Source organism: Tarenaya hassleriana, unplaced genomic scaffold (genome assembly GCF_000463585.1).
Source record: "Tarenaya hassleriana unplaced genomic scaffold, ASM46358v1 Cleome36, whole genome shotgun sequence".
NCBI classification, from domain to species: Eukaryota; Viridiplantae; Streptophyta; class Magnoliopsida; order Brassicales; family Cleomaceae; genus Tarenaya; species Tarenaya hassleriana.
The window spans coordinates 1,143,233-1,158,644 of NW_010966665.1; the positions used below are offsets into that span (position 1 = coordinate 1,143,233).

Sequence of the window (15,412 nt, forward strand, 5' to 3'; positions counted from 1 at the left end):
TATCACAAACACGAACCAAACAAAACAAGGAATTTCATTCATTACCATAAAAAAAAGATTATGATTTGTATTTCCTGTAAACAAACAAACAAACAAACAGAGAGACGGATAATAGATCCCGAACTTAAGTGACAAAACTCTTCCACTCTCAAGACACCAAACCATAAAAAAGGACGTCACCAAACCAACCATTACCTGAAGCATTTTCCTCGGCTGTTTCAATCGATCTTCACCGACGAGAAGAGGTAATGAACGAAGTAGAACGACGTTAGGAAACCGATCGTACCGGTCGAGAGCATGATTGCTACTGACATTAGAAGCGAGTATCCGAGATACAGCATGGCCGAAACGGGTCCGCTCAGGCTCTGGAGGTCGAACACTAAGTAGTTGATGGAGTAGGCGAAGACGTATACAGAGACCGAGCCCGAGGCGAAGAAGGCTTTCCACCACCATTTCCAGTCTTCGACACAGAGGTTCATGTAAGTTAGCACGACCGATACTTCAGCACAGACGATAACCAGGAGGAGAAGAACGATGAGCAAGAACCCGAAAACGTAATAGAATCTTCCTAACCAGATGCTGGAGAGGATGAAGAAGAGCTCTATGAAAAGGGTTCCGAACGGGAGTGTTCCTGCCCCGAGGACAAGAACCCATGATGGATATTTACCAGCCGGAATCTCCCTCGGGATTTGGTTGGTCCTGACTGGGTACTGGATTGGCTCGGCTCGTGTCCCGAATAAGCCCCCGAAGAGAGTGAGGGGTACTGAAATGCAGAACCAGAGGGCAAAGAGTTTGAAGTATAATGAGATCGGGATGGCTCCAGTGCTCTTATTGCTCCAGAGAAGGAAGTTCAGCACTGTGAGGATAACGAAAGCGATTCCCGGGAAGAAGCAAGAGATAGACCATGAGAGAGATCTCCAGCCTTCAGAAGTTCCCTTGATGGTCCTCCACATGCGTACACCGATATAACCAGCAGCTATACCCAGAAAGAGATAGAGTATTATCATACCGGTAAGTAGCATTCCTCGTGAAGCCGGTGACATGAAACCGAGGGCCGCAAAGACTATCGTGACGACTCCCATTCCCGTGATCTGAACCCCATTCCCCACCATCACACATAGAAGCTTCGAGCATTCCGGTTCCCTGAAGACATCACCAACGACGAGCTTCCAACCCGAGAGCTCCTCATTCATCTGCGCTTGTGATTCTTTGTCCAATTCCTCATACCTTGTCAAATCCCTTCTCACCGTCCTGAGGAATATGACAAAGACTATACCGGCTAGGAAAGTTATCACCATCAGAGAGTTGAGGATTGAAAACCAGTGAACTCGAGCACCTTCCATCTTCAAATATGCATCCCATCTCGAAGGCCATCTGGTGTCACTTTTCACAAATTCAACCTCGTATGTGAAGGAGATCATCTCCTGCTCTCTTATCATTTGAGATTTGTCAAGATCCAAAGGGCAGTCCACGGGTAGAACATGATCATAAATATGGAGCTTTTTCATCTTTTCAGGATCATACTTAACACTGCATGGCACAACTTCAAAACCAACTATCTCATACCCAGATGCCTTCTTTTTATCAGATTCAGTAATCACACCCATGCCCTCTTCTCCGGTACCAATTACCTCCACCCCGCTACCCTCATACTCATGAACCAATACCTTGAACTTTAGGTGGTTGATAATGTAATCATCGTTGCTATTTGGGGGTGTATAGCCAACAGGGAACCCTGTCCACTGGATATTGATCCCATTCTGTTTCGCATATCTCAATGCTGGCAAATTGTCCAGAATCATATTGACCTGGTACAACTCACGAGTTCTTTGTTTTAGCAACTTTACCTCATTTTCGTTCAATGGACTTGTGGTGCAGAGGTAAACAGATTCATTCACATTCATTTGGAACCGGTATGGAGAATTATCAATCTGATCGCCCATCAGGAGCTCCCCGAGATTTTCAGCACTCTTTTTTATCCCCCCAGGAGGTTGGCAGTAAGGAAGGCTGTAGTAGCTAAAAGGAAGCTCAGTCTCAATGGAGGTCAAGGAATTGACTTTAGCAAATATGTGTTCACCCTTCGAATAACTGTGCATGTAGCTTCCCGGTAGGTAGAACCCATTACAAAGCTGAGCAAACAGAACCATAGAAAGGAAAAGGTGACACAACCCCATCGTTCTCCTCCTTGTGACCAATGGAACTTCCATCCCAAATTCCAGATCCCAGATCCCAGCGACAAACCTCAGTCTAAGCTACTGCAACAGAAGCATCCAACACGAGATCTACAGCAAAACGGATACTGTCTGTCAACATCTTTTATGCCCTAATTTTACCTAAAATGAATTGAGTCTACTGGAACATGGAAAATTTTTGTTCTACCAAACTTATCCACAGAGACAATGGATGGTAGATTGTGAGATACCAACAGCATCAATCGATCAACTGATGCTATCTTCGTTTTCGAATTTCTTAAACGTAAAAAAGTGATAAGTTTAATAAGCGCATATCAATACGGCGATAGTCACAGATCGCAACCCAGAACACTCAAAGCTCAAGACCATCAATCATAGATCACAGGGCACCAAAACAAAGCACCAGATAAAGGATCTAAGAAACCAACAAGAAGCGGATGTCGAACAAAGGATCTAACAGTGCCGACAGATCTAAAAAGAAAACTGACCAATCAACTCGATCACGAAGCCAAAATCAAAACCAGAAAACAGAATTCGAGATCTCACTGAGGCATAAGCATACCTAATTCCATGCATGTCCACAAAAAAAGTTCACGCAGATTAAAAAATGCAGAGAAAAAGATGAAACCTGACTTCACTTTTCCGGGTCGAAATGAGCCCGTTCGATCCAGATCCAGACGAATCAAGCCTGATGTAGCTATGAAACGGGCGAGAAATGCAAAAGCGAAGATTTTCACCTGTTCTTCTCTGGCTTGAACTGTCTCCTTCCTCTCTCGTTCTTCTTCTTCTTCTTCTTCTCGCTCTCGCACTCTGTGTCCGTAAAAACGCACAGCAAAACGAATGAGAAAACGCAGATCAGGAATCTCAGGATTTATCCTCTGCGACGCAAGTACACCAATATTAACGTCCCTCCTGCGTTTTATAAACAGTTAACTGCCGTTTCCTTGAGCCGTTATCTTGCCGTTACAATCAACACGGGCCATTGTTTGTTGGGCTGGTCATCTTGGGCTTATGAAACCGTCAGGTGGCACTAAAACGGTGTCGTTTGTTCTCCCCTCGTAAAATGACGCCATAGCGTTCGGGAGAACCAGGGGTTTTAGACGTTGGAGCCAGATCAAACGCGATTTAGCTGCTCTGTTCTTGTATTATTTCTGAGCTCCTGTTCGTTGGGATCGTTTTCTGGTAAGTCTCGCTAGTTCTTCCTCGGGGTTGTTCTTGAGATTCGTGTTCTATGGAGAACCCTTCCTAAAAACCTTGCGCATGTGGTAGATTTTGCTTTTCTGATTCAATTTGATTTTACTTTGAGGTTTTTCGCTTTTTAGGTCGAATTTGAATCGAGGGCATTGCGGAAATGGCGTTTTCCAGAGCTGTAGTGGGGATCTTCTTTTATAGTGCTACCGTTAGATTTAGTTCTGGAAATGAGTACTCTACTGTGGCAAGCAAAGTGGAAGTTTTGTCTCAATACATGAGCTCTGTTTTGTCTAGATACCCTAACCCGAGTCGTGTTTTCGGGAGATTTTCCCGGGGTTTTAGTTCCGAAGCTCCTGCTGCAGCAGAGAAGATGAACCTCATCAAGCAACTGAGGGAAATAACAAGTGCTCCGATCAAGGATGTCAAGGCTTCTCTCGTTGAATGCAATTGGGATATTGGTAAGAATCGATTGGAGTCATGATGCATTCATTTTTCGGTTTCTTGCCCACTGTTGGAACTGTGTCGTGGCCATGGCAGAGGCTGCTTAGAAGGATTTGAGAAAGAGAGGAAAGGTATTGGCTTCGTAAAAGTCATCACGAACTGCTGCCGAGTGATTGCTTGCTCTTGCTCAAGATGAGGGGAAAGCTGCCGTTATCGAACTCAATTGTGAGACAGACTTTGTTGCTAGAAACGAGATTTTCCAATACTTGGTTAGTTGATAGTTGATACAATCTTTGTTGTATTTGCGAACACTTGCTTAGAGATATCGCCACGATGGATCATATTTTGTAATTTTTTCTTCTTAACATTGACGTTGCTTTGCAGGCCCTAGCTCTGGCAAAGCATGCTTTGCTGGTTGAAAATAATTCCCAGAAATTTTCTGGCGTCTTAACTTTTGGACCCAAGTTTTTTGAGGTCAGTTGCTCACTTGTTTGATGTACTTCTCTGTTGTGCCTTGCCTTGATCTTCCTTGATTCAGATTGCTAAATTCTCGACAAAAATGAGTTGCCCTTCTTTGTGTTTTTACTGACCACTATCTGATAATGTGATTTTCAGGTTTTAAATGAATCATTTTGATCGATGCCATTCAGGACTTCAAGCTGAATCTAAATCATCCTAAAGTGAGTGGTGAAACAACCGTCTCAAATGCAGTCACTGAAGAAGCTGCTATAATGGGGGAGAGTGTAAAATTCAGGAGAGGTTTCTTGTTGTCAAAAGCATCACCTGGTGTTCTTTCGACATATCTCCACACAAGCCCCCAACCGGGTACAAATAATTCACCTGCTATACCTTTCCATGCTTCCTCTAAGGCTCTAACCGTTTTGATTAAAATACACAGGGTTGGGTCGAATAGCTGGGGTTGTAGCTCTACAAATAGGGGATGAGAATGCTCAACTAGATGCTGTCCACCGTATAGGCTCTGAACTGGCTATGCATATCGTAGCTGCAAAACCCCTATTTTTGACTAAGGACCATGTTTCTTCAGAAGCACTGGCAAATGAACGTGAGGTTCTCAAGTCTCAGGTATTTGTCACTTGATTGACATATATCCCTTTGTGTGTGTACTAAAATTGGCAGATTTTTCGAGTTCTGGAACAAGACGAGTTTAAATTTGTCTGTATGATAGGCTGAAAGTACAGCCAAGTCTCAGATGGCTGTGGAGAAGATGGTGGAAGGCCGTCTACGTAAATACTTTGAAGAAGTAGTTCTTACAGAGCAAAAGTTTATTGTGAATGATACTTTGAATGTAAAGGTCCGTATATTCCTTATAGCACATAAATCGGTTATTCACAATCTTGTCTGTCATCGGTTGCTGAATCTTTTGAAACGCAAGGGCTTCATTTCTAAGTTTCTGTTCTGTTCCAGACACTTCTTGATAATTTGTCCAAGGAGGTGGGTTCCCCTGTGAAGGTTGGGAATTTTCTAAGAGTCGAGGCCGGGGAAGGAATTCAGAGGTAATATAGTAATGACTATACCATGCTGTATATTCCAAGTCCTGGACATGAACGTTAATGGCATATGAAACACTTGTGTTTTGCAGGCTGGAAGAATCAGATGAACAAGTAACTCAAACTGCTTAGAGATCAAGACTATGCTTTAATCCTTAAAGAGAGGGCATTTAGATCACAAAAAGGTTTTCAACCATTTTCCCTGATTTAGCATGAGTTCCACATTCTTTAGAATTCATTTTTCGAATTTTCTTCTTAAAGATGATTCATTATGCAATTTCGATTATATGTTCTGCGATTATTGCATGTTGGGTCCTTCCCCCCTATTTTTGTTGTTATAAAAGCACGAGCTTATATTCACCATAAGTTCTTTGCCCATTGCTTGCTTCAGCATTTGGCTTCAGCGTCTGAGAAGTTATGAAAATGTTGTCATTTCTTGTTCTACTGCAATGATCATCATCACAGCATCACAGGTAAGAGTTCAATCACAATCTTAACGAGTAGCCAATAACAATTGTCATTTCTTACAAAAACATGATTACATGTTTACACAGGCATGTTACAAATGGGACCAAGAAAAGAACATTGCAGGAGACAAGAAGGGAGGGACATCCAGATCATCTGAGTTCAGTGGAACTTGAGGCTGGTCAAGATGTTGTTGTTGACGGGATCCGCCAAGTGATCAAGAAGGTTCTGGTAAGGTCCGACACCGGTCACTAACCCCTGCACAAAGTAACCCAAGATGGCCAGCATAGCCAATCTACCATTCTTGACCTCTTTCAGCTTCAAATCCTTCATCGACTTCTCGTCTTTCCCAAACCCTAGAGGGTTAAAGAAGGGTCCTCCGGGGTAAGCCGGGTTACCGGACCCACCCAAACCCTTCTCCAACCCTAAGAAGTATTGTTTCCCCATGGACCCTGGCTTGGCCCAGTCCTGGAACCTCCTGTGCTCAGCAAATCCCATAAGAGCCATCTCGAGGACAAAGAGCGTGTAAGGGTCGGCCCAGTAGCTGTAGGTTCCTGCAGGCGGGATGACACCGGTTTGGAACCAGGGAAGAGCCGTCTCTTGAGGGATCAGACCGGCCTTACCCAGTATCTCTGGTGCTATTGCTCCTGCTGCTCCCAACATGGCGAACCTTCCATTGATGATCTCTCCATAGGCTAACCATCTCGGCTCGATGAACCCTCCCGTGCCTTCTGGGTCCGACAGACCAAGCGGGTCGAAACCGTAGTCGCCAGGTAAGCTGCCACGTAATCATAACCACAAATCTTAACGTGTTTTGATCATAAAATTTGATTTTGGTTGGGAATCATCATCTGTTGCAATTAGCTATGTTGATTAAAAACAAAAAAGTTTTACCTCCCATCCAAGTAAGAAAGAGATTGCTTCGAAGCAAACCACAATTGTCTGTCTGCTCCTTGCTGAGTTCCAAAGCACAAAATCCGTGATCAGATTCTCAGATCCACACACACACACAGATACATTGCTTGAAATGGATATATACATACGTATATATACACATACCTTGACAGGAGGAGTTGAGGAAGAAGCCCTAACAACAAAAGAACCCCTCTTCGGAGCCACGACCGTGGTCGTTCTCGCGCCAAGAATATGTCTCGCTGTCTCTACAGAAGAGCTGAGTGAAGAAGACACGAGTGCTTGTGTCGCCATTGTTTCAGTTCCTTCGTTAATGGAAAGCAAGTGATCGTTTTCCGGCGAGGAAGATGAATTTTGATATTCAAACAGGGGAACAAGGGCCACTTAATTTACTTGTGGGCTTGAAATAGTTTGCTCAGATTAGGTTAGTATCTGATTCGCCAACAGGATACGTCCACGTGGCACCATTGTTGGATAAGAGATTTTGTTCATTTGCCTGATTATCTGCCACGTTGGATTCTAATTCCACGTGGCACATTGCCCGCCGAGTAGTCCTGCATTTTTTTTGTCACATTCGCCGTAATCGAAAAAGAAAATCCTTATGTCGAATCAGATTGGATAAATAAAAGCTTCCGAATGAATTAGAGGATTTAAGAGTTTGTTTTTTTTTTTTGCAGGGGATGTATGGTTTTTGCGCCCTTTGCTCAAGTTGTTTTCAGTTTTGACTGTAGTTCGGTTAGACAACCAAACCGAGTTGAAAAACCGTATTAATTCCGTTTTGAATTGATTTGGTTCAGTTTCTAAACGAATAAACGGATCGAAACAATTTTGTGATTGTCTATTTAAAATTTGTCAAATATAAAGGAAAAGCTGCAAGTTTATAATTTGAGCCAAATCTTTTGAAAACTAAAAGCCGGAGGAGAAGTGTTTACCAAATCTTTTGTTAGTTTAAAATTGGTTTACTTTCTAGATTTTCAAGTCAAGGCATGCAATTTTTCATTTTCAATTTCAATTTTTTGGTTCAACGGTTGGAATTTGGGGGCGAAATTGACATCATATAAATATGAGGATCAAATTTAATTTATTTAAAATATTGGACAAGTAACGAAAAATACGGAAAGGTGTAATAAGAGAGACTGACACAGAGCGCGAGAGCGCTTGACTAGCACGCGCCACAAGAGCCGCGCGTCAAGATATACGACGCCCCCTCATTTTTCTACGTGCTTTGTAGACAGAGAGTTGACAGATCTCCGCGGGAGGGGATCGTTCTTGGGTTGGGGGGAGACGACGAAGAACCCTAGCTCGTCGTCCATGGCGGATTCGAGCTCGGCACCGAAGCGGTACACCCCCCCTAACCAGAGGTAACTTCTCTTCTTCTTCCTTTCTCTCTCTCTATCTCTCCATCTCTTCTTTTGCTTTCGTGTGGTCTTCTCTGTGTTGATCTCGCGATTTCGTGCTCGATTATTTTTGTCTGTTTCGTTTCTTTGGATCACAGGAACCGTTCTGTGAATCGCAAGAAATCGGGAGGTCCGTGGATCTCACTCTCTCTTCTTGATTTGGCTTTCGTTTGTTTTGCGGATTTCCTTGCTTCAGCTGGAGAAATGGTGATGAATTCTTGGGATCGAGAATATCTATTTCTCTGGTTTTGAGCTTGGATTAGCGAAAATAGAGGAATAAGAACTGTGATTAGTTGAGTGATGCATTAGTGTAGATACTCTAGTACAGTCGCCACCATGCGAACCTGTAAGCAGGTGATTAATACGGTAGTTGGTAAGCTCAAGATCTTTTTAGGAAGAAAATGATATTCTATCAGCCGGAAAGTCAAATTTTCGTATGATCTTACTGCGTTTTTTCCAAGCAAAGCCCTCCAACAAAAGCCCATTTCGCTTGATTTCATATAAAAAAAAACGAGTTGAGATATTCTGCTACGTAGAATTACGTGAAGCAATAGCCAATTTTGGCTGTCATGATAATGTTAAAGATGACAAACGTTTTCTGGGATAATTATGGGGCGAAAACTTTGCAGATCGATTGGAGAGAAGTAGCAGCTCCCAAGGGAATGAAGGCGAGAGGATCCAAGTTCCAGCCACGAGGAACGTTGCCGTAAGAGATCATGGGGATTCAGTGTCGAATTCGAATTCTGCCCGGAGGATTATATCTGTAGAAGGGTGTCATAGGAGTGAAGCCTATCAGCTACTGAGCGAACGTATGTATCTAAACTTTTGTACTAGTTTTTTGTTCATTTGTCACTGTCTCGTCACTCCCTGCATGAACTATGGTCGAGATTAGCAGATACACGGAATGAGACCGTGCGTATGTATGTACGCATCTGTTTTACAAGTGCCCTTTAATCTGTAATCGCAGGATGGGAAGCTGCAATGAATCTCTACAATAATCCTACAGTGGATTTATCCGGTGAGTCTAAAGCACATCCAAAATTTATCCCTTTTCTTTATGTGTTGCTCGGGCTGTGCCTTGTTGAACTTACTCAAATGTTTGTCTCTGAAAACGATCATATGCCAATATCCTGACCTTGATTCAACATGAGGATTTTTCGTGATCCAGAAATTTGGTTACACAATTGCGTGTTTTTTTTTCCAGAGAGACCGATCATGTACTACGGCGGTGACGTTTGGGGAAGACTGCCTCATAAGGTGAAAAACGGGACTCACTCTCTTTCCCCCCTTCTTCTCTGTTTTGCCTGACGAAAAACGAAAAAAAAAATGATCAGATCATGGCTTCAGCAAACAACACCGGACCTCCACCGACAGACTACAGAAGCGAACTCAGGCGTGGATTGCTGACTCCGAGGACGACAAGTTCTAACCATTGAACGCACTTTTCCCGTCGATCTTCTTTGTGGAAGGGATCCATTTTCTGGTAAGTAGGTCTCAGGCACAGGCAATGTGACATTATGACCCTTTTGTCGTCCCAGACTGGTCTTGTTCAAGCATTTACATTGGGTTTTTCTTTTATGGTTTCCTTAGACCTATTTTGCAACTGGCTTTGATGGAAACAAGTGGCAAATGGTGATAACGCCTTTTTAAAGAATATGAAATAAAATGAATAATTCAAAATGTGGAGGTCCCTTAAAATAGGGATACTTTTGCAACTGGTGGGAAAGGATAAACCTTGTCTAACCGATGTAAGTTATATAACCTCTGTTGATCATTCTATGAGGTTGTATTCACTTGGACCAACAGAAGAGTCGAATTTGCCATCGTCCGCCGCTGTAATCGTGGAGAACAGGCGACGGATTCGTACGGCTCCGAGAAGACGAAGAGGATGGATCGGATCGGAGACCTGAACGTTAGGTCGAAGTCACCGCCGGCGGGAGAATGTAGCGGCGGAGGAGGCCTGCCTTGGGAACTGCAAAATCATCCCATTGCAGTATTCTCCGGTGACGACAGAGAACCAATCATCGGAGAGAGAGCCGAGAAGCGGGATGACCAAAAAAAGCGTAAATAAAGAATAGTACAGTCTAAGGTGATAATAATATTTTTCTTGAAATTTAAAAATCGAATTTCGCAGAGATTTTTTTTTATCATAGAGAGTTTTTTTTTCTTTCTAGAGAGAGAATTTAAATGGCTTATTACAGCGGGTTTACACACATCGGTCTTGGTGGTGGTGAATTTAACGAATTTTAATTTTTTTTTTGAATGTATAGAATAATATAATATAAATTTATGAAATACAAAAAAAATTGTTTTTTTAAGCGCGCGCAAACGTATCATTATTTTCTTAGTTTACATGAACAAAATGCATCAACTTTCTATGATATTCTAATCGATGTGAACTAAATTTTCCCTTTCAATGTTATTTGAAATGCCTACCAACAGACAAAAATCTGCTTGGACTGATGTGTTGTTGCTCTTGTGAAATCAGCTAATTCGTTTATAAAAAAAGGAAAAAAGAAATTACCTTCTAAGACTTTAATGGGCCGATAGAATGGCCCATATTTCAAAGAGAGCCCAAAGCCCAAACGTTATCTGAAACGACGGCGTATTATAGCTTCTCGAAATACATTTTTTGCTCGGGGAGGCGAATCGCAAAGAGCGGAAGAGGAAAATGTTGAGGACTCGGCTTCTCTGGTTCACACTGGGATTCTCCGTCACCGGAGCTTCGATCGCTCATCTCATTTGGCGTGATCTCTATGCCGACCGATACTCCATCTCTTCTGATGTAATTCTATGTTTTATTTTTCCTTTTTCTCGCTCGAGGATCATGAAGGAATTTGTTTGATTTCTCGGTTTGATGTTCAAATACTGCAGATGAAGGAGAAATTCAATGCTCTGGAAGCTAGAGTTTCAGGCCTCGAGTCTCCAACTGTTGAGAACCCTAATTCGAACCCTACTCAGGTCATCTCTCTCTCTCTACCTATCTGTGATTTGTAAGTGGTATTATCTTGTAAGCGATACTATTATTGTGAAATGGAAATTTTAGAAGCTGTTCGGTGTGTATTGGGTTCGAAAGGCATTTCCGAAACCATATCGCATTGCCTGTTGAAAATTCTCGACTTTTGTTTGCTGTGTTGAATCATTTAAATGCAAGGAATATAGGGCTTTGTTGAGCAATTTTGGGTGCGGGTTCTGATTCAAAGATCAAACCCTTTGTTTGCATAACATTTTGAGAAGTGGGCAATGTTTTGTCGTCTGCAGTGTCTAGTAGACTAAACATGAGAGAGCCCAGCTTGAATGGATACCTTCAATGAGATGCCATAGCTTGAAAGTTGAAACCACATGTCCATTCACTTGTGCGGCATTTAGAAAGAAGATTTCCCTGAGAGGAGACACTGAAGTTATAGTTTAACTCGTCGGATTAGCGAAGTCTTTGGTTGGCACGATGAAAAATAACTTGAATTGTCCCTAGAGCTTGGCTGTTTATTGTTCATCTGCTAGAACTCCTCTCGGGTTGAATGGTTTGGACCTTCATAGGACAAGAAGATTATTAGGAAAGTTATTGTTAGCAAGAGAATGTAATCACTTACGGTTGCAAATTCATCACTCTTGTTAGTTGGGTCTGTTGGCTTGTTTGATCCTTTGTGTCTTAACTCGGATATTCGATAAGAGCATGTAAAGGGAATATCACAATCGTGTACATACATACATCTTGTGTGCAGGCGTTTCTCCTTCTAACTCTCTACTGTGAAAACTTCTGATCACCAGTTTCCTGCTTGCAGATTGAAAATTAGGGATTGGAAATCTCCCAAGCTTGGATCGATCCAGACTCCACTTTTCTCACAGATTCAGAGTGAGATTTGGCAAACCTCTCGAGACCAACCAAAGATGATTGGCATTTCTCAAATCAGAAAACTTGGAAAACTCGCCTTTTGAGTTTTTTTTTTTTTTTTTTTTTTTTTAATACACCCAAGACATCTTTTGTAGTGTCATCTACTCCAATCTGTATGACAAGACTTGAGTTTTTTATTTTGGCCAATGGAGTTACAATAAAGTTTTCTGTTTGTACTTACCATGAAACTCCCGAGGGAAAGGCAAAAGGCACCGACTTTGTTACAAAGCCACAGACTTGGGCATCAGTCCTATTGAATCTTGCATCTTAGAACAAGACAACCTAATCACATTTCCCATGTGTAAACAACTTTATACAGAGAACTTACCACAACATGACTCTCTATTCACATGCTAGAGGACAATACACCCTACAAAATGGGTCAATGAACAGAACTAAGATCATTATATTGGAGCTTTTGTGTAAATAGCCTGCGACTTATTCACTCTTTTGCTTGAATTGGATTTGATCTCGGATTAGAGAAATTGGACAGGAGAACCATAGATGAGGAGCTTCTATACGATCATGACTTCATTTGATGAGATGGGCAGGGAAGGATTGAATTCCCAAGTTCCTCGTTCAACTTCACCGGAAGAGGGGGCATCTGCTTCATCACCTCTGGCATGTCGCTCAAGCTGCAGAAAAGAGATAAAACAATTGCCCGGTCGTGTTTGTGTTGTCATGGAAAAGGGAAGCAATATGAAAAAAAAAAGCATAGCATGAACTCTGTGTAACCAGGCCTACAACAAAGAAATGGGTGAAAGAAACTTACTCATTCAAGATCACGAGAATGTTGTCTCGAGTTTTGCAGAAAAGGCTGATGTTTTCATGTATCTGAGATGGAAAGAAACGAGAAAGTTATTTGCGGGAAATGAGGAAAAAAACGGGTCTCTACCCGCTAAGGAATGTTTTAATTGTACGGGGGCCATAGCTTAGGCTTACCACTGCATATCATTGGAGATTACTAACACAAGTTTAAGAAGTTATAAGTTAATTTCCATTTTCAAGCAATCTGCTATTATAGAAAGCCTCACATTGATAAAATTAACAAGGACACTTTACCTGGAAAGCCGAGAAATTTGCTGAAATTTGATTAAACATCTGAGCATTTTGCTCAAGAAGCTCTCCAGTCACACCACCAATAGCTGAAAGAAGAAAGATGGTTTAAGACACTTGAATGCAGATTCACTAATTCCAACATAAGAGAGCATCAACCAAAAGAGAAAAGAAATGCAGATTCTCAGACTAACCTTTGCACGGAATACCGTCATCAATGTCCATGGGCACCATTGGTGGAGCATACGAAGAAGGTCCATTAGTATGCACATTCAAATGAGATGAAGACTTCGCTGAAGAATCCGTAACTTTTTCCTATCGATCAGTATTATGCAAGATTTAGTTTTTGTTACCGTGAACTTCTCCATACATCACGAGACAAACCAAGAAACAAAACTCGAATCCAACCAAAAGCACAAGTGAATGATAAAAGTGACAAAGAGTGATGGCCATAAAGATATTGCCCCAACAAAAAAACAACTAAGCAAATCAATGATCCATAATCTCAACTGTTTTTAGACACTGGTTTTCTTTTATTATTAGTAGTTTTCTTAGAGTCAAATTACAGGCAGCAGCAGGAAGAACACACCTTTCTATCTTTGCCTTTCCTTGACGAATGGTCCTCTTTCCTACGCTTTCCGTTTTCCTTTTTCTGTAATGCAGTCAACAGTCACATAAAGAGACATTAACAATAACGGCACTCGATCAATGCATAAACTTAAAACATATATAAATGAGAAGAGAAAATCTCAACAATAATGGATTATGAAACTCACAGTCATCCATCTACAACGCAGGGCCACATCCCTGACCGTTTTATCCTTCAATTGCATCGCTATTTTAGCATAACGAAGAATGGTAGATTCTGACGTGTGCCTATGAAACATGGTTTAACAAAGAGTGAGGGAAAATATGAAAAGGCTCATAGAGAACTTTCAGGCAATGGTTAACCGAGAACAGATCTGAACACTCATCCTCGTAAAATATCCTATAAGTTTATGGCTTAAAAAGTATCATGCTTCAAAACATAAAAGGATAACTAAGGAAGAACACGGATCCACATTTCGCTCTTGCTTATATACACAACCCAAATGACACAAATTACACGCAGATGGCTAATCCGGGAGTAAATAAACTCGAAATGGGTCAAGCAAGCAGCTGAAAAGCAAAAAAACTTCACATAAATTTTGAGGGTAAGTGATACTTTTGCACTAAGTTTAACATGTAGATAACCATGTACCAGAATTGGCAGATGCAGTGGATGAAACAGTAAAAAAGACTACAGTATTGCTTCTATACACGAACACGAGATAAGATCTCTCACAGACAATTAAACCAAGAACATCCCCACATTTTTCATCATAAAATTTTAAGGAAATAGATTCGATTCCTACAGCGAATTCGAATGAAAGTAACTAAATTTCCCAAAGATTCAAAGGAAAGAGACAACGAGTCCATGAGTATAACGCAGGGAGATACAAGAAGACATACTTGGCGAGCAAATCCTCCAACAGAGCCTGCTCCTCAGTAGTCCAATCGACGGAGATTCCTGGATTATGCCTCAAAGCTGTGATCGTCGGAGAAGTATCCGCCGCCGCGGCGCCACCGCTGGAGCGGCCGGAATTTTCTCCATTATTGGCCGAATCCGCAGCAGCTCCATTCGCCGTCGCCGCCGAAGAAGAAGACACCTTCTGCGCCGCCGCCGCCACCGCCGACGAACCCCCTCGATTACCCTCCGATGGATTCGCGCTCGCCGCCATAATTAACCAGATAGGACCTTAATTAACGTCAATCACTCCCGCCCTCGTGATAAAGACACTTGCTTTCCCCGAAATTATAGATAATTTTTTCACCCAAAAGCGTGAGGATTTGCAGAGATTGTCAGAGTAAATCTATATCAGGATTGGAACAGAGCGAGAAGGATGGGTGCTGGGAAAATCCGACCGCCGACAAGTTCGCTCGAAAAGTGGAATCTTTGTAATAAGATCTTATTCCTTTTCAGCTTTATCTTTTTCTTTCCCTTTCGATTTTATAGTTGCGTCTTTCGCCTCAAATTGGAGTTTCCCAGGAAAATCTGACAATTAGGTGCAAATATTAGGGCCGAAAAGAAATAACATAAAAGTAGAAAGTCATTCATATTGAAAATATTATTATAGAACAAAATAAATAAATAAAGAAATCATAATAAAATTGTATGGTTTGAAAGTTTATAATCAATTTATAAAATTTCACTCATATTTTTTTAATTACAGAGTATCATTTTAGTTTGAAATAATATTTTTATTCATAATCAAAACCTATATATTAACAATAAATATTAATAATATCTCACTTAACATAATAACTATTAACTCTCAT

The 15,412-nt window shown here is 41.5% G+C and overlaps 5 protein-coding genes and 1 pseudogene across 9 annotated transcripts; 3 read left to right on the forward strand and 3 right to left on the reverse strand.

Annotated features, from left to right (window-relative positions):
* Window positions 1–16: 16 nt before the first annotated feature.
* LOC104822449 (transmembrane 9 superfamily member 12-like) lies at window positions 17–3,067 on the reverse strand. Of its 3 annotated transcripts, none has more exons than XM_010553683.1 (2): window positions 2,930–3,067; window positions 17–2,282 (listed from the first exon to the last, which is right to left on the reverse strand). In XM_010553683.1, exon 2 carries the CDS (start codon window positions 2,205–2,207, stop codon window positions 219–221), a length of 1,989 nt encoding a protein of 662 aa, XP_010551985.1. In that variant the 5' UTR covers window positions 2,208–2,282; window positions 2,930–3,067; the 3' UTR covers window positions 17–218. The 3 variants fall into 3 exon arrangements, with proteins under 3 accessions (XP_010551985.1, XP_010551983.1, XP_010551982.1); XM_010553681.1 differs by having other exon boundaries at window positions 2,826–3,067; XM_010553680.1 differs by having other exon boundaries at window positions 2,821–3,067.
* Window positions 3,068–3,282: 215 nt separating this feature from the next.
* LOC104822451 lies at window positions 3,283–5,979 on the forward strand (annotated as a pseudogene).
* On the reverse strand, window positions 5,832–7,094 carry LOC104822450 (photosystem I chlorophyll a/b-binding protein 3-1, chloroplastic-like). The gene is made up of 3 exons (XM_010553684.2): window positions 6,857–7,094; window positions 6,692–6,753; window positions 5,832–6,575 (listed from the first exon to the last, which is right to left on the reverse strand). Exons 1-3 carry the CDS (start codon window positions 7,001–7,003, stop codon window positions 5,960–5,962), a joined length of 825 nt encoding a protein of 274 aa, XP_010551986.1. The 5' UTR covers window positions 7,004–7,094; the 3' UTR covers window positions 5,832–5,959.
* Window positions 7,095–7,940: 846 nt separating this feature from the next.
* On the forward strand, window positions 7,941–10,362 carry LOC104822452. Of its 3 annotated transcripts, none has more exons than XM_010553686.1 (7): window positions 7,941–8,070; window positions 8,205–8,236; window positions 8,736–8,915; window positions 9,074–9,124; window positions 9,311–9,363; window positions 9,441–9,589; window positions 9,890–10,362. In XM_010553686.1, the coding sequence occupies exons 1-6, from the start codon at window positions 8,021–8,023 to the stop codon at window positions 9,540–9,542; spliced, it is 468 nt and encodes a 155-aa protein (XP_010551988.1). In that variant the 5' UTR covers window positions 7,941–8,020; the 3' UTR covers window positions 9,543–9,589; window positions 9,890–10,362. The 3 variants fall into 3 exon arrangements, with proteins under 3 accessions (XP_010551988.1, XP_010551989.1, XP_010551987.1); XM_010553687.1 differs by having other exon boundaries at window positions 9,913–10,362; XM_010553685.1 differs by lacking the exon at window positions 9,890–10,362 and having other exon boundaries at window positions 9,441–9,701.
* A 374-nt stretch (window positions 10,363–10,736) lies between these two features.
* LOC104822455 lies at window positions 10,737–12,171 on the forward strand. The gene is made up of 3 exons (XM_019203532.1): window positions 10,737–10,891; window positions 10,981–11,067; window positions 11,889–12,171. The coding sequence occupies exons 1-3, from the start codon at window positions 10,778–10,780 to the stop codon at window positions 11,898–11,900; spliced, it is 213 nt and encodes a 70-aa protein (XP_019059077.1). The 5' UTR covers window positions 10,737–10,777; the 3' UTR covers window positions 11,901–12,171.
* LOC104822454 lies at window positions 12,074–15,061 on the reverse strand. The gene is made up of 7 exons (XM_010553688.1): window positions 14,546–15,061; window positions 13,831–13,930; window positions 13,644–13,706; window positions 13,249–13,369; window positions 13,061–13,143; window positions 12,771–12,832; window positions 12,074–12,633 (listed from the first exon to the last, which is right to left on the reverse strand). The coding sequence occupies exons 1-7, from the start codon at window positions 14,812–14,814 to the stop codon at window positions 12,522–12,524; spliced, it is 810 nt and encodes a 269-aa protein (XP_010551990.1). The 5' UTR covers window positions 14,815–15,061; the 3' UTR covers window positions 12,074–12,521.
* Window positions 15,062–15,412: the final 351 nt, after the last annotated feature.